Source organism: Bombina bombina, chromosome 2 (genome assembly GCF_027579735.1).
Source record: "Bombina bombina isolate aBomBom1 chromosome 2, aBomBom1.pri, whole genome shotgun sequence".
NCBI classification, from domain to species: Eukaryota; Metazoa; Chordata; class Amphibia; order Anura; family Bombinatoridae; genus Bombina; species Bombina bombina.
The window spans coordinates 831,992,996-832,018,256 of NC_069500.1; the positions used below are offsets into that span (position 1 = coordinate 831,992,996).

The 25,261-nt window shown below is 39.4% G+C and overlaps 1 protein-coding gene across 2 annotated transcripts in view; it reads right to left on the minus strand.

Moving 5' to 3' along the window:
• The window catches only part of ZFR2 (zinc finger RNA binding protein 2), a 517,666-nt gene that overhangs the window by 11,997 nt on the left and 480,408 nt on the right, over positions 1–25,261 (minus strand). For both annotated transcript variants that reach the window (XM_053703133.1, XM_053703132.1), the window contains exon 14: positions 22,255–22,343. In XM_053703133.1, coding sequence (XP_053559108.1) covers positions 22,255–22,343 — 89 coding nt within the window. The remainder of the gene's footprint in view (positions 1–22,254; positions 22,344–25,261) is intronic.

The window sequence follows — 25,261 nt, forward strand, 5'->3', positions numbered from 1 at the left end:
ACTTGCATCTGTTGAGATCAAAAGTCCAGGTTTGACGAACAAAAGAGGCCCCTTGAATTAAACAATGGTGATCCAACCACCAAGTCAAGAGAAGATCGAACATTGGGATTTAAGGATATTAATTGTGATATCTTTGTATAATCCCTGCACCATTGGTTCAGCATACAAAGCTGGAGAGGTCTCATGTGAAAACGAGCAAAGGGGATCGCGTCCGATGCAGCAGTCATGAGACCTAGAATTTCCATGCACAAAGCTACCGAAGGGAATGATTGAGACTGAAGGTTTCGACAATCTGAAACCAATTTCAGACGTCTCTTTTCTGTTAGAGACAAAGTCATGGACACTGAATCTATTTGGAAACCCAAAAAGGTTACCCTTGTCCAGTGGCGTCACTAGGGTTGGTGTCACCCGGTGCAGTAAGTTATGGTGTCTACCCCCCCCCCCAGAAAGCAGACACACAGAAAAACACAGGCACACACACATACAAACACTCAGACACACTTAAAAACATACTCAGATGGACACACAAACACTCGGAAACACACTCAGACACACACACAAAAACACTGAGACACACACACACACAAAAACACTGAGACACACACACACAAAAACTCAGACACACACATACAAAATATGTAAACTGCACTGCATTAATTATAAAGCTCATGCCTAGAGCTGCTCCCTGGCTCAGCAAAGCATCAAATGAAAGAAACAGAGCACTCTAAAATAAATCACTGAAGAAAAGGTTTAGGTGCGCAAAATATGAAAATTCTGCTCTCTGACTCTGTTCCAAGTCTGTCAGTGCACAGCCCCGGGCCGCGTGCCTACCGCTTCTTATGGCCAATCACCTCTGCACTCTGCCCACCCCCAGACCCCCGCCCGCCTGCCCTCCTACCTGTTCAGTGTGCACTTAGTGTACCGTAACCGTAAATGTCTGGTGGGCATCATAAGCGGCTCCTTCACTTTAGAGACAGTGTCAAACAGTCATGCGGTCAGGTGCCAGACATCCACTCACGATTTCCCAGTTCCCGTTTAGAGAGACAGCACAGCAGTGAGTGACTCCACTGCTCCACAAGTCAATGAGCAGTGAGCACAGATAGGCAGGCAGGTTTAGGCTAGCAGCACAACTTTGCAAGCCCCACGGCACGCCCACAACATTTATAGTGAAATTGGGCAGGGGAGGAGCAACGTACAAACAAGCAAAAGCAGCCAGGAAAACTATTTGTTGAAATTGCAGCACTGGCTCAAGGGGCAAAAAAATTGTGTGTACAGTGTGTCTACAACTTCCCCAGTCCCACTAATGTTCACAAATGCCAGCCCCTCTAATAAAAAAAATCTATGCATCTCAACATTGTATTTCATTGAATTTCAATAAAATAAAAAAATTTTTTTTTTTTGTTGTCACCCCCTGGAGGGTGTCACCCAGGTGCGGCCCGCACCCCCCGCGTGACGCCACTGCCCTTGTCTGAGGAATCAAGGAACTCTTTGGTAAATTGATCCTCCCACCATGTCTTTGAAGAAACAACACAAGTTGATTCGTATGAGATTCTGCAGAATGTAAAGACTGAGCAAGTACCAAGATATCGTCCAAATAAGGAAATACCGCAATACCCTGTTCTCTGATTACAGAGAGTAGGGCACAGAGAACCTTTGAAAAGATCCTTGGAGCTGTTGCTAGGCCAAAAGGAAGAGCAACAAACTGGTAATGCTTGTCTAGAAAAGAGAATCTCAGGAACTGATAGTGGTCTGGATGAATTGGAATATGAAGATATGCATCCTGTAAGTCTATTGTAGACATATAATGCCCTTGCTGAACAAAAGGCAGAATAGTCCTTATAGTCACCATTTTGACTGTTGGTATCCTTACATAACGATTCAATATTTTTAGATCCAGAACTGGTCTGAAAGAATTCTCCTTCTTTGGTACAATGAACAGATTTGAGTAAAACCCCAGACCCCGTTCCATATCTGGAACTGGCACAATTACCCCAGCTGACTCCAGGTCTGAAACACATTTCAGAAACGCCTGAGCCTTTACTGGGTTTACTGGAATGCGTGAGAGGACAAATCTTCTCACAGGCGGTCTTACCTTGAAACCTATTCTGTACCCTTGAGAAACAATGTTCTGAATCCAAAGATTTTGAATCGAATTGATCCAAACATCTTTGAAAAATCGTAACCTGCCCCTTACCAGCTGTGCTGGAATGAGAGCCGCAGCTTCATTCGGATTTGGGAGCTGGTTTTGACTTTCTAAAAGGCTTGTATTTATTCCAGACTGGAGAAGGTTTCCAAACGGAAACTGTAACCTTTAGGGGAAGGGTCAGGCTTCTGTTCCTTATTCTGACGAAAAGAACGAAAACGATTAGCAGCCCTATATTTACCTTTAGATTTTTTGTCCTGAGGCAAAAAAGCTCCCTTCCCCCCAGTAACAGTTGAAATTATTGAATCCAACTGAGAACCAAATAATTTATTACCTTGGAAAGAAAGAGAAAGCAACGTTGACTTAGAAGTCATATCTGCATTCCAAGATTTAAGCCATAAAGCTCTTCTAGCTAAAATAGCTAAAGACATATACCTGACACCAATCCTAATGATATCAAAAATGGCATCACGAACAAAGTTATTAGCATGTTGAAGTTTAACAATGCTATAAGCATTATGGTCTGACACTTGTTGCGCTAAAGCCTCCAACCAGAAGGTGGAAGCTGCAGCAACATCAGCCAAAGAAATAGCAGGTCTAAGAAGATTACCTGAACATAAATAAGCCTTCCTGAGAAAGGATTCAAGCTTCCTATCTAAAGGATCCTTAAAAGAAGTACTATCTGCCGTAGGAATAGTAGTACGTTTAGCAAGAGTAGAGATAGCCCCATCAACTTTGGGGATTTTTCCCCAAAACTCTAATCTATCAGATGGCAAAGGGTACAATTTCTTAAACCTTGGAGAAGGAGTAAAAGAAGTACCCAAACTATTCCATTCCCTAGAAATTACTTCTGAAATAGCATCAGGAACTGGAAAAACGTCTGGAATAACTACATGAGGTTTAAAAACTGAATTTAAACGCTTATTCGTTTTAATATCAAGAGGACTAGACTCCTCCATATCTAATGCAATCAACACTTCTTTAAGTAAAGAACAAATAAACTCCATCTTAAACAAATATGAAGATTTATCAGTGTCAATATCTGAGGCAGAATCTTCTGAACCAGATAGATCCTCATCAGAGATAGATAAGTCAGAATGATGGCGGTCCTTTAAAAATTCATCTGAAATATGAGAAGTTTTAAAAGACCTTTTACGTTTACTAGAAGGAGGAATAACAGACAGAGCCTTCTGAATAGAATTAGAAACAAATTCTTTTACATTAACAGAAACATCCTGAACATTAGATGTTGAAGGAACAACAACAGGTAATGGATTATTACTGATGGAAATATTATCCGCGTTAGATAGTTTATCATGACAACTAACACAAACTACAGCCGGAGGAACAGTTACCAAAAGTTTACAACAAATGCACTTAGCTTTGGTAGAAGCAACATCAGGCAGCGTCTTTCCAGAAGTATATTCTGATCCAGGGTCAGGTAGTGACATCTTGCAATATGTAATAGAAAAAACAACATATAAAGCAAAATTATCAAATTCCTTAAATGACAGTTTCAGGAATGGGAAAAAATGCAAAACAAAACAAGCCTCTAGAAACCAGAAGCAACTAAAAAGTGAGACTGAAATAATGTGAAAAAAACGGCGCCAAGAATGACGCCCACATTTTTTGGCGCCAAAAAACGTCTGCAACAAACATGCGTCAAAAATGACGCAACTACGTGAAAATGACGATATTTTCGCGCCAAAAAAGTCTCACGCCAAAAATGACGCAATAAATTGTAGCATTTTCTGCACCCCGCGAGCCTAACAGCCCGCAATTTAGAAGAAAAAAAGTCAATTGAAAATTTTAAGGTAAGAAAAATATTTAATTCATATGCATTTTTCCAAAAAATTAAACTGACAGTCTGAAAGAAGGAGCACAGATTATCCTGAATCATGGCAAATATAAGTTTAAAACATATATTTAGAACTTTACATATAAAGTGCCCAACCATAGCTTAGAGTGTCATGAATAAAATAAGACTTACTTACCCTAAGACACTCATCTACATATAGTAGATTGCCAAACCAGTACTGAAACGAGAATCAGTAGAGGTAATGGTATATTAGAGTATATCGTCGATCTGAAAAGGGAGGTAGGAGAAGAAATCTCTACGACCGATAACAGAGAACCTATGAAAAAGATCCCCTAAAGGAAGACCATGGTATTCAAATAGGCAATACTCTCTTCACATCCCTCTGACATTCACTGCACTCTGAGAGGAAAACCGGGCTTCAGCCTGCTGCGAAGCGCATATCAACGTAGAAATCTAGCACAAACTTACTTCACCACCTCCATGGGAGGCAAAGTTTGTAAAACTGAATTGTGGGTGTGGTGAGGGGTGTATTTATAGGCATTTTGAGGTTTGGGAAACTTTGCCCCTCCTGGTAGGAATGTATATCCCATACGTCACTAGCTCATGGACTCTTGCCAATTACATGAAAGAAATTAATCCACAACCCAATGTGGATTAAAAAAGAATCAAATTGAAACAGCTGCCTGGGTACTTTTCTACCAAAAACTGCTTCTGAAGAAGAGAAAACATCAAAATGATAGAATTAAGTAAAAGTATGCAAAGAAGACCAAGTTGCTGCTTTGCAAATCTGATCAACAGAAGCTTCATTCTTAAAAGCCCAGGAAGTGGAAACTGACCTAGTAGAATGAGCCATATCCTCTGAGGGGGGGATTTACCCGACTCCAAATAAGCATGATGAATCAAAAGCTTTAACCAAGATGCCAAAGAAATGGCAGAAGCCTTCTGACCTTTCCTAGAACCAGAAAAGATAACAAATAGACTAGAAGTCTTCCTGAAATCTTTAGTAGCTTCAACATAATATTTTGAAGCTCTTACCACATCCAAAGAATGTAAGGATCTCTCCAGAAAATTCTTAGGATTAGGACACAAAGAAGGGACAACAATTTCTCTACTAATGTTGTTGTAGTTCACAACTTTAGGTAAAAATTTAAACGAAGTCCGCAAAACCGCCTTATCTTGATGAAAAAAGGAGACTCACAAGAAAGAGCAGATAAATCAGAAACTCTTCTAGCAGAAGAGATGGCCAAAGGAACAACACTTTCCAAGAAAATAATTTAATGTCCAGAGAATGCATAGACTCAAACGAAGGAGCCTGTAAAGCCTTCAAAACCAAATTAAGACTCCAAGGAGGAGAAATTGATTTAATGACAGGCTTGATACAAACCAAAGCCTGTACAAAACAATGAATATCAGGAAGTTTAGCAATTTTTCTGTGGAACAGAACAGAAAGAGCAGAGATTTGTCCTTTCAAAGAACTTGCAGGCAAACCCTTATCTAAACCATCCTGAAGAAACTGTAAAATTCTAGGAATTCTAAAAGAACGCCAAGAGAATTTATGAGAAGAGCATCATGAGATGCAAGTCTTCCAAACTCGATAATAAATCTTTCTAGACACAGATTAACGAGCCTGCAACATAGTATTAATCACTGAGTCAGAGAAACCTCTATGACTAAGCACTAAGCATTCAATTTCCATACCATCAAATTTAATGATTTGAGGTCCTGATGGAAAAACGAACCTTGAGATATAAGGTCTGGCATTAATGGAAGTGGCCAAGGTTGGCAACTGGACATCCGAACAAGAACCATATAACGAAACCTGTGCGGCCATGCTGGAGCCACCAGCAGCCCAAATTATTGCTCCATGATGATTTTGAAAATCACTCTTGGAAGAAGAACTAGAGGCGGAAAAAAATATAGGCAGGTTGAAAACTCCAAGGAAGTGTCAATGCATCCACTGCTTCCGCCAAAGGATCCCTGGACCTGGATAGGTACCTGGGAAGTTTCTTGTTTAGATGAGATGCCATCAGATCTATTTCTGGAAGGCCCCACATCTGAACAATTTGAAAAAACACATCAGGGTGAAGAGACCACTCTCCCGGATGTAAAGCTTGACGACTGAGATAATCCGCTTCTCAATTGTCTATACCTGGGATTTGGACCGCAGAAATTAGACAGGAGCTGGATTCTGCCCAAGCAAGTATCCGAGATACTTCTTTCATAGCCTGAGGACTGTGAGTCCCACTCTGATGATTGACATATGCCACAGTTTTAACATTGTCTGTCTGAAAACCAATATACGTCTCTCTCTTCAAGAGAAGCCAAAACCGATTATTGATTGGTAATCTCGCCTCTTGAGATTTCCAAACCGCTTGTGCTGTCAGAGATCCCCAGACAGCTTCCCAACCTAAAAGACTCACATCTGTTGTGATCACGGTCCAGGTTGAATGAACCAAAGAGACCCGTAGAACTATACGATGGTGATCTAACCACCAAGTCAGAGATAGATGAGTATTGGGATTGAAGGATATTAAATGTGATATCCCAAAATAATCCCTGCACCATTAATTCATCATTAAAAACTGGAGAGGTCTCAAATGAAAACGAGCAAAGGGAATCGAGTCCGATGCTGCAGTCTTGAGACCTAAAACTTCCATGCATATAGCTACTGAAGGAAATAATAGAGACTGAAGGTTCCGACAAGCTGAACCCAATATAAATTGTCTCTTGTCTGTTAGAGACAAAGACATTGACACAATCTATCTGGAAACCTAAAAAAGGTGACCCTTGTCTGAGGAATCAAGGAACTTTTTTGGTAAAATGATCCTCCAACCATGTCTTTGAAGAAACAACAGAAGTTGATTCGTATGAGATTCTGCAGAACGAAAAGACTGAGCAAGTACCAAGATATCGTCCAAATAAGGAAACACCGAGAACCTTTGAAAAGATTCCTAGAGCTGTCGCTAGGCCAGAAAGGAAGAGCAACAAATTGGTAATGCTTGTCTAAAAAAGAGAATCTCAGAAAATGAAAATAATCTGAATGAAACAGAATATGAAGATATGCATCCTGTAAGTCTATTGTGGGCAAATAATGCCCTTGCTGAACAAAAGGCAGAAATAGACCTTATAATCACCATTCTGAAAGATGGTACTCTTACATAACAATTCAAAGATTTTCTTTCTTTGGGACAATGAATAGTTCTGAATAAAAACCTCAGACCCCGTACCTGAAATGGAACTGGTATGAATACCTCATAACTCCAGGTCTGAAAACACACTTCAAGAAAGTCTGAGCCTTTACTGGGATTGCTGGAATATGTGATAGAGAAAAAGACTTCTCACAGGCGGTCTTACTCTGAATCCTATTCTGTACCCCAATCTAAGGAGTTTGGACCGAATTGAAACAAACAACTTCAGAAAAATCTTAACCTGCCCTCTACCAGCTAAGCTGGAATAAGGGCTGCACCTTCATGCGAATTTGGGGGCTGGCTTTGAACTCTTAAATGGCTTGAATTCATTCCATTTTGAAGAAAGCTTCCAATTAGAAACATATTACTTAGGGAAGAATTAGGCTTCTGTTCCTTATTAAGAACAAAAAACGGAAATAAGCCTAAGATTTACCCTTAGAACTTAATCTTGAGGCAAAAAAACTCCCTTCCCCACAGTAACAGTTGAAAGTATTGAATCCAACTGTGAACCAAATAATTTATTACCTTGGAAGGAAAGAAAATAGAAATCTGGATTTAGAAATCAAATCAGCATTCCAAGATTTAAGCCACAAAGTTCTTCTAGCTAAAATAGCTAGACATATATTTAACCTCAATTTTGATAATATCAAAAAATGGCATCACAAATGAAATTATTAGCATGTTGGATCAAGTTAACAATGCTAAACAAATCATAATTCAATACTTGTTGCGCTAAAGTTTCCAACCAAAAAAGATGAAACAGCTGCAACATCAGTCAAAGAAATTGCAGGCCTAAAAAAAAAACATAATTTATGTAAGAACTTACCTGATAAATTCATTTCTTTCATATTAGCAAGAGTCCATGAGCTAGTGACGTATGGGATATACATTCCTACCAGGAGGGGCAAACTTTCCCAAACCTCAAAATGCCTATAAATACACCCCTCGCCACACCCACAATTCAGTTTAACGAATAGCCAAGAAGTGGGGTGATAAGAAAGGAGCGAAAGCATCAAAAATAAGGAATTGGAATAATTGTGCTTTATACAAAAAAATCATAACCACCACAAAAAGGGTGGGTCTCATGGACTCTTGCTAATATGAAAGAAATGAATTTATGAGGTAAGTTCTTAGATAAATTATGTTTTCTTTCATGTAATTAGCAAGAGTCCATGAGCTAGTGACGTATGGGATAGCAGATACCCAAGATGTGGAACTTCCACGCAAGAGTCACTAGAGAGGGAGGGATAAAATAAAGACAGCCAATTCCGCTGAAAAAATAATCCACAACCCAAATCAAAAGTTTTAATCTAAATAATGAAAAAAACTGAAATCATAAGCAAAAGAATCAAACTGAAACAGCTGCCTGAAGTACTTTTCTACCAAAAACTGCTTCAGAAGAAGAGAAAACATCAAAATGGTAGAATTTAGTAAAAGTATGCAAAGAAGACCAAGTTGCTGCTTTGCAAATCTGATCAACGGAAGCTTCATTCCTAAAAGCCCAGGAAGTAGAAACTGACCTAGTAGAATGAGCCGTAATCCTTTGAGGCGGGGACTTACCCAACTCCACATAAGCATGATGAATCAAAGACTTTAATCAAGACGCCAAAGAAATGGCAGAAGCTTTCTAACCTTTCCTGGAACCAGAAAAGATGACAAATAGACTAGAAGTCTTTCTAAAATCTTTAGTAGCTTCAACATAATATTTCAAAGCTCTTACTACATCCAAAGAATGTAAAGATCTCTCCTTTGAATTCTTAGGATCAGGGCACAATGAAGGGACAACAATTTCTCTACTAATGTTGTTAGAATTCACAACCTTAGGTAAAAATTGAAATGAAGTCCGCAACACCGCCTTATTCTGATGAAAAATCAGAAAAGGAGATTCACAAGAAAGAGCAGATAACTCAGAAACTCTTCTAGCAGAAGAGATGGCCAAAAGGAACAAAACTTTCCAAGAAAGTAATTTAATATCCAGAGAAAGCATAGGTTCAAACGGAGGAGCCTGTAAAGCCCTTAGAACCAAATTAAGACTCCAAGGAGGAGAGATTGACTTAATGACAGGCTTGATACGAACCAAAGCCTGTACAAAACAATGAATATCAGGAAGATTAGCAATCTTTCTGTGAAAAAGAACAGAAAGAGCAGAGACTTGTCCTTTCAAAGAACTTGCAGATAAACCTTTATCCAAACCATCCTGAAGAAACTGTAAAATTCTAGGAATTCTAAAAGAATGCCAGGAGAATTTATGAGAAGAACACCAAGAAATGTAAGTCTTCCAGACTCGATAATAAATCTTCCTAGACACAGATTTACGAGCCTTTAACATAGTATTAATAACCGAGTCAGAGAAACCCCTATGACTAAGAATCAAGCCTTCAATTTCCATACCTTCAAATTTAAAGATTTGAGATCCTGATGGAAAAATGGGCCTTGAGATAGAAGGTTTGGTCTTAACGGAAGTGTCCAAGGTTGGCAACTGGCCATCCGAATGAGATCCACATACCAAAACCTGTGAGGCCATGCTGGAGCCACCAGCAGAACAAACTAACGTTCCATTAGAATTTTGGAAATCACTCTTGGAAGAAGAACTAGAGGCGGAAAGATATAGGCAGGATGATAATTCCAAGGAAGCGACAACGCGTCCACTGCTTCCGCCTGAGGATCCCTGGATCTGGACAGATACCTGGGAAGTTTCTTGTTTAGATGAGAGGCCATCAGATCTATTTCTGGAAGTCCCCAGATCTGAACAATCTGAAGAAATACCTCTGGGTGAAGAGACCATTTGCCCGGATGTAACGTCTGGCGACTGAGATAATCCGCTTCCCAATTGTCTACACCTGGGATGTGAACCGCAGAAATTAGACAGGAGCTGGATTCCGCCCATACAAGTATCCGAGATACTTCTTTCATAGCTTGAGGACTGTGAGTCCCACCTTGATGATTGACATACGCCACGGTTGTGACATTGTCCGTCTGAAAACAAATAAACGATTCTCTCTTCAGAAGAGGCCAGAACTGGAGAGCTCTGAAAATCGCACGGAGTTCCAAAATGCGCTGTCAGAGATCCCCATACAGCTCCCCAACCTGAAAGACTCGCATCTGTTGAGATCACAGTCCAGGTTGGACGAAAAAGAGGCCCCTTGAATTAAACGATGGTGATCCAACCACCAAGTCAGAGAAGATTGAACATTGGGATTTAAGGATATTATTTGTGATATCCTTGTATAATCCCTGCACCACTGGTTCAGCATACAAAGCTGAAGAGGTCTCATGTGAAAATGAGCAAAGGGGATCGCGTCCGATGCAGCAGTCATGAGACCTAGAATTTCCATGCAAAAAGCTACCGAAGGGAATGATTGAGACTGAAGGGTTCGACAAGCTGAAACCAACTTCAGACGTCTCTTTTCTGTTAAAGACAAAATGGACACTGAATCTATTTGAAAACCCAAAAAGGTTACCTTTGTCTGAGGAATCAAAGAACTCTTTGGTAAATTGATCCTCCAACCATGTTTTTGAAGGAACAACACAAGTTGATTCATATGAGATTCTGCAGAATGTAAAGACTGAGCAAGTACCAAGATATCGTCCAAATAAGGAAATACCGCAATACCCTGTTCTCTGATTACAGAGAGAAGGGCACAGAGAACCTTTGAAAAAATCCTTGGAGCTGTTGCTAGGCCAAACGGAAGGGCAACAAACTGGTAATGCTTGTCTAGAAAAGAGAATCTCAGAAACTGATAGCGATCTGGATGAATTGGAATATGAAGATATGCATCCTGTAAATCTATTGTGGACATATAATGCCCTTGCTGAACAAAAGGCAGAATAGTCCTTATAGTCACCATTTTGAATGTTGGTATTCTCACATAACGATTCAATATTTTTAGATCCAGAACTGGTCTGAAGGAATTCTCCTTCTTTGGTACAATGAATAGATTTGAGTAAAACCCCAGACCCCGTTCCAGAACTGGAACAGGCACAATTACCCCAGCCAACTCTAGATCTGAAACATATTTCAGAAATGCCTGAGCCTTCACTGGGTTTACTGGAATGCGAGAGAGAAAAAATCTTCTCACAGGAGGTCTTATCTTGAAACCTATTCTGTATCCTTGAGAAACAATGTTCTGAATCCAAAGACTGTGAATCGAATTGATCCAAATATCTTTGAAAAATCGTAACCTGCCCCCTACCAGCTGTGCTGGAATGAGGACCGCACCTTCATGCGGATTTAGGAGCTGGTTTTGACTTTCTAAAAGGCTTGGACTTATTCCAGACTGGAGAAGGTTTCCAAACGGAAACCGTTCCTTTAAGGGAAGGGTCAGGCTTCTGTTCTTTATTCTGACGAAAGGAACGAAAACGATTAGCAGCCCTGTATTTACCTTTAGATTTTTTGTCCTGAGGCAAAAAGGTTCCTTTCCCCCCAGTAACAGTTGAAATAATAGAATCCAACTGTGAACCAAATAATTTATTACCTTGGAAAGAAAGAGAAAGCAAAGTTGACTTAGAAGTCATATCTGCATTCCAAGATTTAAGCCATAAAGCTCTTCTAGCTAAGATAGCTAAAGACATATATCTGATATCAATTCTAATGATATCAAAAATGGCATCACAAATAAAGTTATTAGCATGTTGAAGAAGTTTAACAATGCTATAAGCATTACGGTCTGACACTTGTTGCGCTAAAGCCTCCAACCAGAAAGTTGAAGCTGCAGCAACATCAGCCAAAGAAATAGCAGGTCTAAGAAGATTACCTGAACATAAATAAGCTCTCCTTAGAAAGGATTCAAGCTTCCTGTCTAAAGGATCCTTAAAGGAAGTACTATCCGCCGTAGGAATAGTAGTACGTTTAGCAAGAGTAGAAATAGCCCCATCAACTTTAGGGATTTTATCCCAAAACTCTAATCTATCAGATGGCACAGGGTACAATTTCCTAAACCTTTGAGAAGGAGTAAATGAAGTACCCAGACTATTCCATTCCCTAGAAATTACTTCTGAAATAGCATCAGGAACTGGAAAAACTTCAGGAATAACTACATGAGGTTTGAAAACCGAATTTAAAAGCTTAGTAGATTTAGTATCAAGAGGACTAGACTCCTCCATATCTAATGCAATTAACACTTCTTTAAGTAAAGAACGAATAAATTCCATCTTAAATAAATATGAAGATTTATCAGTGTCAATATCTGAGGCAGAATCTTCTGAACCAGATAGATCCTCATCAGAAACAGATAAGTCAGAATGATGAGGGTCACTTAAAAATTCATCTGAAATATGAGAAGTTTTAAAAGACTTTTTACGCTCACTGGAAGGAGGAATAACAGACAGAGCCTTCCTAATAGATTTAGAAACAAATTCTTTTACATTAACAGGGACATCCTGAACATTAGATGTTGAAGGAACAACAACAGGTAATGGATTATTACTAATGGAAACACAATCTGCATTAGAGAGTTTATCATAACAGTTATCACAAACAACAGCCGGAGGAACAGTTACCAAAAGTTTACAACAGATGCACTTAACTTTGGTAGAACCAGCATCAGGCAGCGTCTTTCCAGAAGGAGATTCTGATCCAGGGTCATGTTGAGACATCTTGCAATATGTAATAGAAAAAACAACATATAAAGCAAAATTATCAAATTCCTTAAATGACAGTTTCAGGAATGGGAAAAAATGCCAAATGAACAAGCCTCTAGCAACCAGAAGCAATGAAAAATGAGACTGAAATAATGTGAAAAAAAGGTGGAGACAAGAATGACGCCCACATTTTTTGGCGCCAAGAATGACGCCCACATTATTGGCGCCTAAGTACAATGCCCATATTTTTTGGCGTCAAGTATGACGCCACATCCTGTGACGCAGAAAAAAAACGACGCACACAATTTTGGCGCAAAAAAACGTCAGAACGTCAAAAATGACGCAACCATGCACAAACTTCCGGCATCAATTAGGGTGCTGGAAATGACAAAATGTTTGCGCCAAAAAAGTCCGCGCCAAGAATGACGCAATAAATTGAAGCATTTTCAGCCCCCGCGAGCCTAACAGCCCACAGGGAAAAAAAGTCAATTGAAAAAAATTCTTTTAAGGTAAGAAAAAAATATTTCATATGCATTATCCCAAATAATGAAACTGACTGTCTGAAATAAGGAATACTGATTATCCTGAATCATGGCAAATATAAGTTTAAACACATATATTTAGAACTTTACATATAAAGTGCCCAACCATAGCTTAGAGTGTCATAAAAACTTACTTACCCTAAGACACTCTGAAACGAGAATCAGTAGAGGTAATGGTATATAAGAGTATATCGTCGATCTGAAAAGGGAGGTAAGAGATGAATCTCTACGACCGATAACAGAGAACCTATGAAATAGATCCCCTAGAGGAAGACCATTGAATACAAATAGGCAATACTCTCTTCACATCCCTCTGACATTCACTGCACTCAGAGGAAAACCGGGCTCCAGCCTGCTGCGAAGCGCATATCAACGTAGAATCTAGCACAAACTTCACCACCTCCATGGGAGGCAAAGTTTGTTAAACTGAATTGTGGGTGTGGTGAGGGGTGTATTTATAGGCATTTTGAGGTTTGGGAAACTTTGCCCCTCCTGGTAGGAATGTATATCCCATACGTCACTAGCTCATGGACTCTTGCTAATTACATGAAAGAAAAAGACCTGAAAATAAATTAATTTTCCTTAGATAAGATACAAGTTTCCCATCTGAAGGATCTTTAAAATAAATACTATTTTACATAGGAATAGTAGTACATTTAAGCAAGAGTAGAGATAGCCCCATTAACTTTGGGGATCTTTTCCCAAAACCCCAAACTAACTGCTGGCAAAGGATACAATTTTTAAAACCTTTAAAGAAGGAATAAAAGAAGTACCAGGCCTATTCCATTCCCTAGTATTAGGAACTGAAAAAAAAACCTCTGAAGTAACCACAGGAGGTTAATAAACAGAATTTAAATGTTAGCTAGCCTTAAAATCAAGAGGACTAGTCTCCTCAATATCCAATATAATCAACACTTTTTCAACAAAGAACGAATGTACTCCATTTAAGAATAAAAAAAGTAAATTTGTTAGTGTCAATATCTGATGAAGGATATTCTGAATCAGAAAAATCCTCATCAGAGAAGGATAATTCAGTATGTTGTCAGTCATTTGAAAATTCATCAACTAAATGAGAAGTTTAAAAAAGACCTTTACATTTTATTAGAAGGCGGGATGGCAGACAAAGCCTTCTGAATAGAATCAGAAAAATATTCTTATAAATTCCCAGGTATATCTTGTACATTAGATGTTAAAAGAATAGCAATAAACAATGCATTAATACTGATGGACATTTTCTCTGCATGTAAAAGTTTATCATGATAACTTATTACAAACCATAGCTAAAGATAAAAATGCATAACATTAAAATAAATGAACTTAGCTTTGGGAGGACTGATATAAGTCAGCAGGAATCCAACTATGTTTTCTGATACAGGAACAGTTTTGAGATATCTTGCAAATGTAAGAGAAAAAAACAACATATAAAGCAAAATATCAATTTCCTTATATGACAGTTTCAGGGATGTTAAAGAAATGCAAAACAAAATAAGCCTCTGGAAACCAGAAGCAAAAAGAAATGAAGACTTAAATAATGTCAAAAGTTTGGCGCCAAGTATGACGCCCACAACTGACAAAATATTTTTTGGCGCAAAAACGTCTGCAACAAACACGAGCGTCAGATGACGCAACCACGTGAAAAAACTTGGCGCCAACTAAGATGCCAGAAATGACGAAATTACATCAACAAACGTAATTCTTGCGCCAAGAATGACGCAATAAATTATAGCATTTTGCGCTCCCGCGAGCCTAATTTAGAAAAGAGAGTCAATTTAAAAACTTCAGGTAAGAAACATTTTTTTTTTTTTTATATGCATTTCCTAAACATGAAACTGACAGTCTGCAAAAAGGAAATATACTGATAAACCTGAATCATGGCAAATATAAGTACAAACATATATTTAGAACTTTAAATATAAAGTGCCAAACCATAGCTGAGAGTGTCTTAAATAAAGGAAACATACTTACCAAAAGACACTCATCTACATAAAGTAGATAGCCAAACCAGTACTGAAACGAGAATCAGCAGAGGTAATGGTATATAATAAGAGTATATCGTCGATCTGAAAAGGGAGGTAGGAAATTAATCTCTACGACCGATAACAGAGAACCTATGAAATAGATCCCCGTTAGGATGACCATTGTATTCAATAGGTAATACTCCCTTCACATCCCTCTGTCATTCACTGCACTCTGAGAGGAACTGGGCTTCAAAAAAGTTAAGCGCATATCAACGTAGAAATCTAGCACAAACTTACTTCACCACCTCCATAGGAGGCAAAGTTTGTAAAACTGAATTGTGGATGTGGTGGGGGGTGTATTTACAGGCATTTTGAGGTTTGGGAAACTTTGGCCTTCCTGGTAGGATTGTATATCCCATACGTCACTATCTTATGGACTCTTGCCAATTACATGAAAGAAATTTCATTGTAATGCAACAACACTTGCACATAAAACTCTTGTTACATGAAGTCCTTGTGCAATCTGACACATAACCCAAAATACAAGAGCATTAGAAATGTTATGTTGGAAAGTTACCCTACAACTTTTAGTGATGACAGTGAGATTGTGGTTAATTGTAACCATATGTGAGGTTTAATATTTACTTTCTATTGCTTAGTACATGACTGTGCCACGTGGTTGCTTGCAAACATCTGCATATTACTGCAAACAAAGAAAGATCTTTAGACCAGTTCTAGCTATATTTTTCTTGTAAACAGCTTGCATTTAGTTTACTATTTCTAAACGGTGGGTTGTCTTTTACATTAATATGGGAATTTCTTGTAGAGGTATTACACTTTGTTTATTAGTTTATAATGTCCAACTATAATATTAACTCAGATAGATGGACAACATATATGAAAAACAGAATTTATGTTTACCTGATAAATTTCTTTCTCCTACGGTGTATCCGGTCCACGGCTTCATCCATACTTGTGGGATATTCTCTTCCCCTACAGGAAGTGGCAAAGCGAGCACACAGCAGAGCTGTCCATATAGCTCCCCTCAGGCTCCGCCCCCCCAGTCATTCGACCGACGGTTAGAAGAAAAAGGAGAACCATAAGGTGCAGTGGTGACTGTAGTTTACAAAAAATTAATTTAAACCTGACCAAAATGCCAGGGCGGGCCGTGGACAGGCTACACCGTAGGAGAAAGAAATTTATCAGGTAAACATAAATTCTGTTTTCTCCTACATTGGTGTATCCGGTCCACGGCTTCATCCTTACTTGTGGGAACCAATACCAAAGCTTTAGGACACGGATAAAGGGAGGGAACAAGTCAGGTAACCTAAACGGAAGGCACCACTGCTTGCAAAACCTCTCTCCCAAAAATAGCCTCCGAAGAAGCAAAAGTAATGAATTTGTAAAATTTGGCAAACGTATGCAGTGAAGACCAAGTCGCTGCCTTACAAATCTGTTCAACAGAAGCCTCATTCTTGGAAGCCCATATGGAAGCCACAGCTCTAGTAGAGTGAGCTGTAATTCGTTCAGGAGGCTGCCTTCCAGCAGTCTCATAAGCCAACCGGATGATGCTTTTCAGCCAGAAAGACAGAGAGGTCGCAGTCACCTTTTGACTTCTCCTCTTGCCAGAATAGACGACAAACAAGGACGATGTTTGTCTGAAGTCTTTAGTTGCTTTTAGATAAAACTTTAAAGCACGAACCCCATCAAGATGGTGTAACAGACGTTCCTTGTTTGAAACTGGATTAGGACACAGAGAAGGAACAACTATTTCCTGGTTGATATTCTTATTGGAAACCACTTTTGGAAGAAAACCAGGTTTGGTACGTAAAACGACCTTATCTGTATGAAACACCAGATAGGGTGAATTACACTGCAAAGCAGACAATTCAGAAACTCTTCTAGCAGAAGAAATAGCTACAAAAAAACAAAACTTTCCAAGATAGTAACTTAATATCTATGGAATGTAGAGGTTCAAACGGAACCCCTTGAAGAACTGAAAGAACTAAATTTAGACTCCATGAAGGAGCCACAGGTCTGTAGACAGGCTTGATTCTGACTAAAGCCTGTACAAACCCTGAATATCTGGCATGGCTGCCAGACGCTTGTGTAACCAAACAGACAGAGCAGATATCTGTCCCTTAAAAGAACTAGCTGACAGACCTTTCTCCAGTCCTTCTTGGAGAAAAGATAGTATCCTTGGAATCCTAATCTTACTCCATGAGTAACCCTTGGATTCGCACCAGCAAAGATATTTCCGCCATATCTTATGGTAAATTTTCCTGGTGACAGGCTTTCTAGCCTGGATCAGAGTATCTATAACTGATTCCGAAACCCCACGTTTAGCTAGAATCAAGCGTTCAATCTCCAAGCAGTCAGTTGCAGAGAAACTAGGTTTGGATGTTTGAATCGACCTTGAATTAGAAGGTCCTGCCTCAAAGGCAGCTTCCATGGTGGAACCGATGACATATTCACCAGGTCTGCATACCAAGTCCTGCGTGGCCACGCAGGAGCTATTAGAATTACCGAAGCCTTCTCCTGCTTGATCCTGGCTACTAGCCGGGGGAGAAGGGGAAACGGTGGAAAGACATAAGCTAGATTGAACGACCAAGGCGCTACTAAGGTATCTACCAATGTCGCCTTGGGATCCCTGGACCTGGACCCGTAACGTGTAACTTTGAAGTTCTGACGTGACGCCATCAGATCCAGATCTGTAATGCCCCATAGCTGGGTCAGCTGAGCAAAAAAACCTCCGGGTAGAGTTCCCACTCCCCCGGATGGAAAGTCTGAAGACTCAGATAATCCGCTTCCCAGTTGTCCACTCCTGGGATGTGAATTGCTGATAGATGGCAGGAGTGATCCTCTGCCCATTTGATGATCTTGGATACCTCCCTCATCGCCAGGGAACTCTTTGTTCCCCCCTGATGATTGATGTACGCAACAGTCGTCAAGTTGTCCGACTGAAAACTGATGAATTTGGCCTCCGCTAGTTGAGGCCATGCCTGGAGCGCATTAAATTATCGCTCTCAATTCCAAAATGTTTATCGGGAGAAGAAATTCTTCCCGAGACCATAGACCCTGAACCTTCAGGGACTTCCAGACCGCGCCCCAGCCTAAGAGGCTGGCGTCGGTCGTGACAATGATCCACTTCGGTCTTCGGAAACTCATTCCCTGAGACAGGTGATCCTGAGACAACCACCAGAGGAGTGAGTCTCTGGTTTGCTGGTCCATCTGAATCTGGGGAGAAAAATCTGCATAATCCCCATTTCATTGTTTGAGCATGCACAGTTGCAATGGTCTTAAATGAATTTGAGCAAAAGGAACCACGTCCATTGCCGCAACCATTAGTCCTGTTACCTCCATGCACTGAGCTATGGAGGGTTGAGGAATGGATTGAAGAACTCGACAAGTGTTCAAAAGTTTTAGTTTCCTGACCTCTGTCAGAAAGATTTTCATTTCTACCGAGTCTATTATTGTTCCCAGGAAGGGAACCCTTGTGAACGGGGACAGATAACTTTTTTTCTATGTGCACCTTCCACCCGTGAGACCTTAGAAAGGCTAGAACAATGTTCGTATGAGCCCTTGCTTTGTGAAAAGACGACGCCTGTATGAAATGTCATCTAGTTAAGGTGCTACTGCAATGCCCCTTGGCCTTAGCACCGCTAGAAGGGACCCTAGCACCTTTGTGAAAATTCTCGGAGCAGTGGCCAATCCGAAGGGAAGAGCCACGAACTGGTAATCCAAATGGTTTCCATTTGGAATGATGGAACTCTGCGTAATTGGTCTAGGATCTTTAAATCCAGAATTGGCCTGAAAGTTCCTTCCTTTTTGGGAACTACAAACAGGTGTGAGTAAAATCCCAGTCCTTGTTCTGCTGTTGGAACTGGGTTTATCACTCCCATTTTTAAAAGGTACTCTACGCAATGTAAGAATGCCTGTCTCTCTATCTGGTCTAAAGATAATCGAGACAAGTGGAACCTTCCCCTTGGAGGAAGGTCCTTGAATTCTAGAAGATACCCCTGAGAGACAATTTCTAGTGCCCAGGGGTCCGGAACATCTCTTGCCCAGGCCTGAGCAAAGAGAGAAAATCTGCCCCCTACTAGATCCGGTCCCGGATCGGGGGCTACCCCTTCATGCTGTCTTGGTAGCAGCAGCAGGTCTTTTGGCCTGTTTACCCTTGCTCCAGCCTTGCAATGGTTTCCATGCTGGTTTGGGCTGGGGTGCGTTACCCTCTTGCCTAGTGGCTGTAGAGGTAGAAGCTGGTCCGTTCCTGAGATTGCGAAAGGAACGAAAATTAGACTTATTTTTAACTTTGAAAGGTCTATCCTGTGGAAGGGCATGGCCCTTTCCCCCAGTGATATCTGAAATAATTTCTTTCAACTCTGGCCCGAATAGGGTCTTACCTTGAAAGGAATATTAAACAATTTTGTTTAGGACGACGCATCCGCCAACCACGATTTTAGTCAAAGCGATCTACGCGCCACTATTTCGAAACCAGAATTTTTCGCCGCTAATTTAGCTAACTGAAAAGCGGCATCTGTAATGAAAGAATTAGCCAACTTCAGGGCGTGAATTCAATCCATGACTTCATCCTAAGAAGTCTCCTTCTGGAGCGAGTTTTCTAATTCCTCAAACCAAAAAGCAGCTGCAGTGGTTACAGGAATAATGCAAGAAATTGGTTGAAGAAGAAAACCTTGTTGAACAAAAATTTTCTTAAATAAACCTTCTAATTTTTTATCCATAGGATCTTTGAAAGCGCCACTGTCTTCTATTGTTATAGTTGTGCGCTTAGCTAGCTTTGAAACTGCCCCCTCTACCTTAGGGACCGTCTGCCACGCGTCCCTTCTGGGGTCAACAATGGGGAACATTTTCTTAAATATAGGAGGGGGAACAAAAGGTACACCTGGTTTCTCCCACTCCTTATTCACTATATCCGCCACCCTCTTAGGTATCGGAAACGCATCAGTGTGTACTGGGACCTCTAAGAATTTATCCATTTTACACAATTTTTCTGGGACCACCAAAGGGTCACAATCATCAAGAGTAGCCAGGACCTCCTTAAGTAGAGCGCGGAGGTGTTCTAGCTTAAATTTAAATGCTATGGTATCAGGCTCTGCCTGCTGAGAAACTTTTCCTGTGTCAGAAATTTCTCCCTCAGACAAGCCCTCCCTCACCGCCAAGTCAGATTGATGTGAGGGCACTATTAGAAAAAAATGGCTCACCAATCCCAGAGGGAATTTCTGACAGTCTTCTAGCATTACCTGATCTTGTTAGAAAAATGACTGATCATACCTGAAGCAGTTAAGCCTGCAAACTGTTTCCCCCAACTGATGTTCTCTGGTTAACAGTCCTGCGTGGGAACAGCAATGGATTTTAGTTGCTGGTGCTAAAATCATATTCCTCTTAGCAGAAATCTTCATCACTTTCTGCTATAGAGTAAATAGTACAAACCGGCACTATTTTAAAATAACAAACTCTTGATAGAAGAAATAAAAAACTACAACTAACACCACATACTCTTTACCACCCCCGTGGAGATGCTACTTGTTCAGAGCGGCAAAGAGAATGACTGGGGGGGCGGAGCCTGAGGGGAGTTATATGGACAGCTCTGCTGTGTGCTCTCTTTGCCACTTCCTGTAGGGGAAGAGAATATCCCACAAGTAAGGATGAAGCCGTGGACCGGATACACCAATGTAGGAGAAACAGTGTCTGATTGTTAGTAATATATAGAGCCTCCCTCCTCTTGTATAACTGGTTGTGTCTGTTTTGTATCTGTATTATTTTTTTTATTTTTACAATGCTGCACTTTACAAATAAATTCAGATAATAAAATATATATAGTCATAAACTTCAGAAGGCTGCTATTGCTATTAGTGTAAAAATGGTAAAGTTCGGTTAAGGAGGCAAGTTAACCCATTATTTTTAAAGAACACTGAAATGCCCTTCTCTACCTGTGAACTTTATGATAATATGTGGAGAAAGGTTTTGTCAGGTCTCCTATAAGGGATACTCTTGCAAAAAATAATTACACATTCGCATATGTTCATTGAGAGTTTGTCCCTTTTTACTACAAATACCTGGCGTCTAGTACTAATGGCATTAGGGTCATAAGATATAAGCCTGGATTTTTGTGAATAGCTATTTTTGCTTGAATCTTCCACAACACATTCCATTCTGTCTTAATTTATCTGTATTGATCACCTGCCTGTCCTCTTTCTTACACTCAATGTCGGTGAACTAGATGGAGGATATGATTATAGCCCTGTCTGAAGCTTTGCATGAGGGCAAGTGTGTGTGTATATGTAAGCAGTGTGTATGCAGTATGTAAGCAGTGTGTGTATGTAAGCAGTGTCTATGCAGTATGTAAGCAGTGTGTATGCAGTATGTAAGCAGTGTGTATGCAGTATGTATGTAGTGTGCGTATGCAGTATATATGTAGTGTGCGTATGCAGTATATATGTAGTGTGTGTATGCAGCGTTTGTGTATATGCATGAAGGCCTTTTAAAGCAAAGTAGTGTTGCAACATTTCATGCATGAATTTAAGACAAACTGGTTTGTGTTTAAAAATTCACACTATCACTATTGCTGAGAGTGCCTGCCAAGTAATGTCCGGAGTATTCTAGGAACGAGTACAATTTGCATTACTTGCCTTAACTAGAAAATGTTTGTGGGGGGGCTTCTTGGATTCTTGCACCGGGGCCCTGAGGATTCTAGTTACGCCTCTGGTTACTAGGTTTTCTATGACACTTTTTTTCCCCATATAAACTATGAGTACCTTATTGTACCTTATTGCTAAAAAAAAAAAAAGGCTATACAAGTGAATCTGAGCAGTGCGTGTGTGTGTGTAATTCCACTGAATTACTTTTATACCCCATTAAATGGATGTAGAGGAACCCATGAGCTGAGAGTGTCTCAACAAATTAAAACCACCAGGAACCGGTAGAGCAATTTTCAATGTTGCACAAACATAGGACAGCTCAAAACTTGAATACATTTATATAAACATATTTACAATTGCAATACCTGAAACCATTTGACTTGTCGTAGGCAGGTGAGAGACTTGACACACTTCTCCTTGTTAAGAAGGTCCTCAGAGTCAGAGGTCAGTGCATCTGTTAGAAAAGCAATAATCTCACAATAATAAAAGATTTGGGTTTTTACTTCCTTAACAACCAAGGCTTTCACTTTGAGTCAAAAGTTCATTTCTCATAATACATACACAAAGACTTAAAGAGGAACCGAGAGTGTGTGCACTTAGAAAACTTTCATCCTCCAGCATATATACCTGTGAAAAGGTTTAGCCTGTATTACAAAATCTTTCGGCTAGATTACGAGTCTTGCATTAGGCTTAAAAAGCAGCGTTGGCCGGTCCCAACGCTGCTTTTTAACGTCCGCTGGAATTCCGAGTCTTGCAGGTACAGGCTCACCGCTCACTTTTTTGGCCAGACTCGGAAATACCGCAAATCCACTAACGTAAATTGCGTATCCTATTTTTTCAATGGGACTTGCATAGCGCCGGTATTACGAGTCTGCCAAAAAGTGAGACCCTCTCCCGTCAAGACTGGTACTGCATTTAAAAGTCAGTAGTTAAGAGTTTTACACTACAACACCGTAGCATAAAACTCTTAACTAAAGTGCTAAAAAGTACACTAACACACATAAACTACCCATTAACCCCTAAACTGAGGCCCCCCCACATCGCAAACTTTTGTAAAAAATTTTTTAAACCCTAATCTGCCGAACCGGACATCGCCGCCACTATAATAAATATATTAACCCCTAAACCGCTGCACTCTCGCCTCGCAAACACTAGTTAAATTTTATTAACCTCTAATCTGCCGTCCCTAACATAGGCGACACCTACCTACATTTATTAACCCCTAATCTGCCGCCCCCAACGTTGCTGCCACTATATTAAAGTTATTAACCCCTAAATCTAAGTCTAACCCTAACCCCCTCTAACTTAAATATAATTAAAATAAATCTAAATAAAATAACTATCATTAACTAAATTATTTCTATTTAAAACTAAATACTTACCTATAAAATAAACTCTAAGCTAGCTACAATATAACTAATAGTTACATTGTATCTAGCTTAGGGTTTATTTTTATTTTACAGGCAAGTTTGTATTTATTTTAACTAGGTACAATAGTTATTAAATCGTTATTAACTATTTAATAACTACCTAGCTAAAATAAATACAAATTTACCTGTGAAAAATAAAACCTAACCTAAGTTATAATTACACCTAACACTACCACTATAATTAAATAAATTAACTAAATTAAATAAAATTATCTAAAGTACAAAAACCAAACACTAAATTACAGAAAATAATAAAAAAATTACAAGATTTTTAAACTAATCACACCTAATCTAATCCCCCTAAGAAAATAAAAAGCCACCCCAAAATAAAAAAGCCCTACCCTACACTTGTTGTGTGGGTGGTGGGTTTTAATGTTGGGGGGGGGGGATTTGTATATTTTTTTTACAGGTAAAAGAGCTGATTACTTTGGGGCAATGCCCCCCAAAAGGCCCTTTTAAGGGCTATTTGTAATTTAGTGTAGGGTAGGACTTTTTTTTATTTTGGGGGGGGCTTTTTTTATTTTGTTAGGGGGATTAGATTAGGTGTAATTAGTTTAAAAATCTTGTAATTTTTTTTATTATTTTCTGTAATTTAGTGTTTGTTTTTTGTACTTAATAATTTTATGTTAATTTTATGTTTTGTACTTGATAATTTTATTTAATTTAGTTAATGTATTTAATTATAGTGTAGTGTTAGGTGTAATTGTAACTTAGGTTAGGTTTTATTTTACAGGTACTTTTGTCTTTATTTTAACTAGGTATTTATTAAATAGTTAACTATTTAGTAACTATTGTACCTAGTTAAAAACATAATTTATGTAAGAACTTACCTGATAAATTCATTTCTTTCATATTGGCAAGAGTCCATGAGCTAGTGACATATGGGATATACAATCCTACCAGGAGGGGCAAAGTTTCCCAAACCTCAAAATGCCTATAAATACACCCCTCACCACACCCACAATTCAGTTTAACGAATAGCCAAGCAGTGGGGTGATAAAGAAAGGAGTAGAAAGCATCAACAAAGGAAATTTGGAAATAATTGTGCTTTATACAAAAAATCATAACCACCATAAAAAGGGTGGGCCTCATGGACTCTTGCCAATATGAAAGAAATTAATTTATCAGGTAAGTTCTTACATAAATGATGTTTTCTTTCATGTAATTGGCAATAGTCCATGAGCTAGTGACATATGGGATATCAATACCCAAGATGTGGAGTCTTCCACTCAAGAGTCACTAGAGAGGGAGAGAATAAAAATAAAAACAGCCATATTCCGCTGAAAAAAATTAATCCACAACCCAAAACAAAAATAAGTTTATTTCATCTTTGAAAGAAAAAAACTTAAATCAAAAGCAGAAGAATCAAACTGAAACAGCTGCCTGAAGAACTTTTCTACCAAAAACTGCTTCCGAAGAAGCAAATACATCAAAACGGTAGAATTTAGTAAATGTATGCAAAGAGGACCAAGTCGCCACTTTGAAAATCTGATCAGCTGAAGCTTCATTCTTAAAAGCCCACGAAGTGGAAACTGATCTAGTAGAATAAGCTGTAATTCTCTGAGGCGGGGCCTGACCCGACTCCAAATAAGCTTGATGAATCAAAAGTTTCAACCAAGAAGCCAAGGAACTAGCAGAAGCCTTCTGACCTTTCCTAGGACCAGAAAATAAAACAAATAGACTGGAAGTCTTCCTGAAATCTTTAGTAGCTTCCACATAATATTTTGAAGCTCTTACCACATCCAAAGAATGTAAGGATCTCTCCAAAGAATTCTTAGGATTAGGACATAAGGAAGGGACAACGATTTCTCTACTAATGTTGTTAGAATTCACAACCTTAGGTAAAAATTGAAAAGAAGTCCGCAAAACTGCCTTATTCTGATGAAAAATCAGAAAAGGAGACTCAAAAGAAAGAGCAGATAGCTCAGAAACTCTTCTAGCA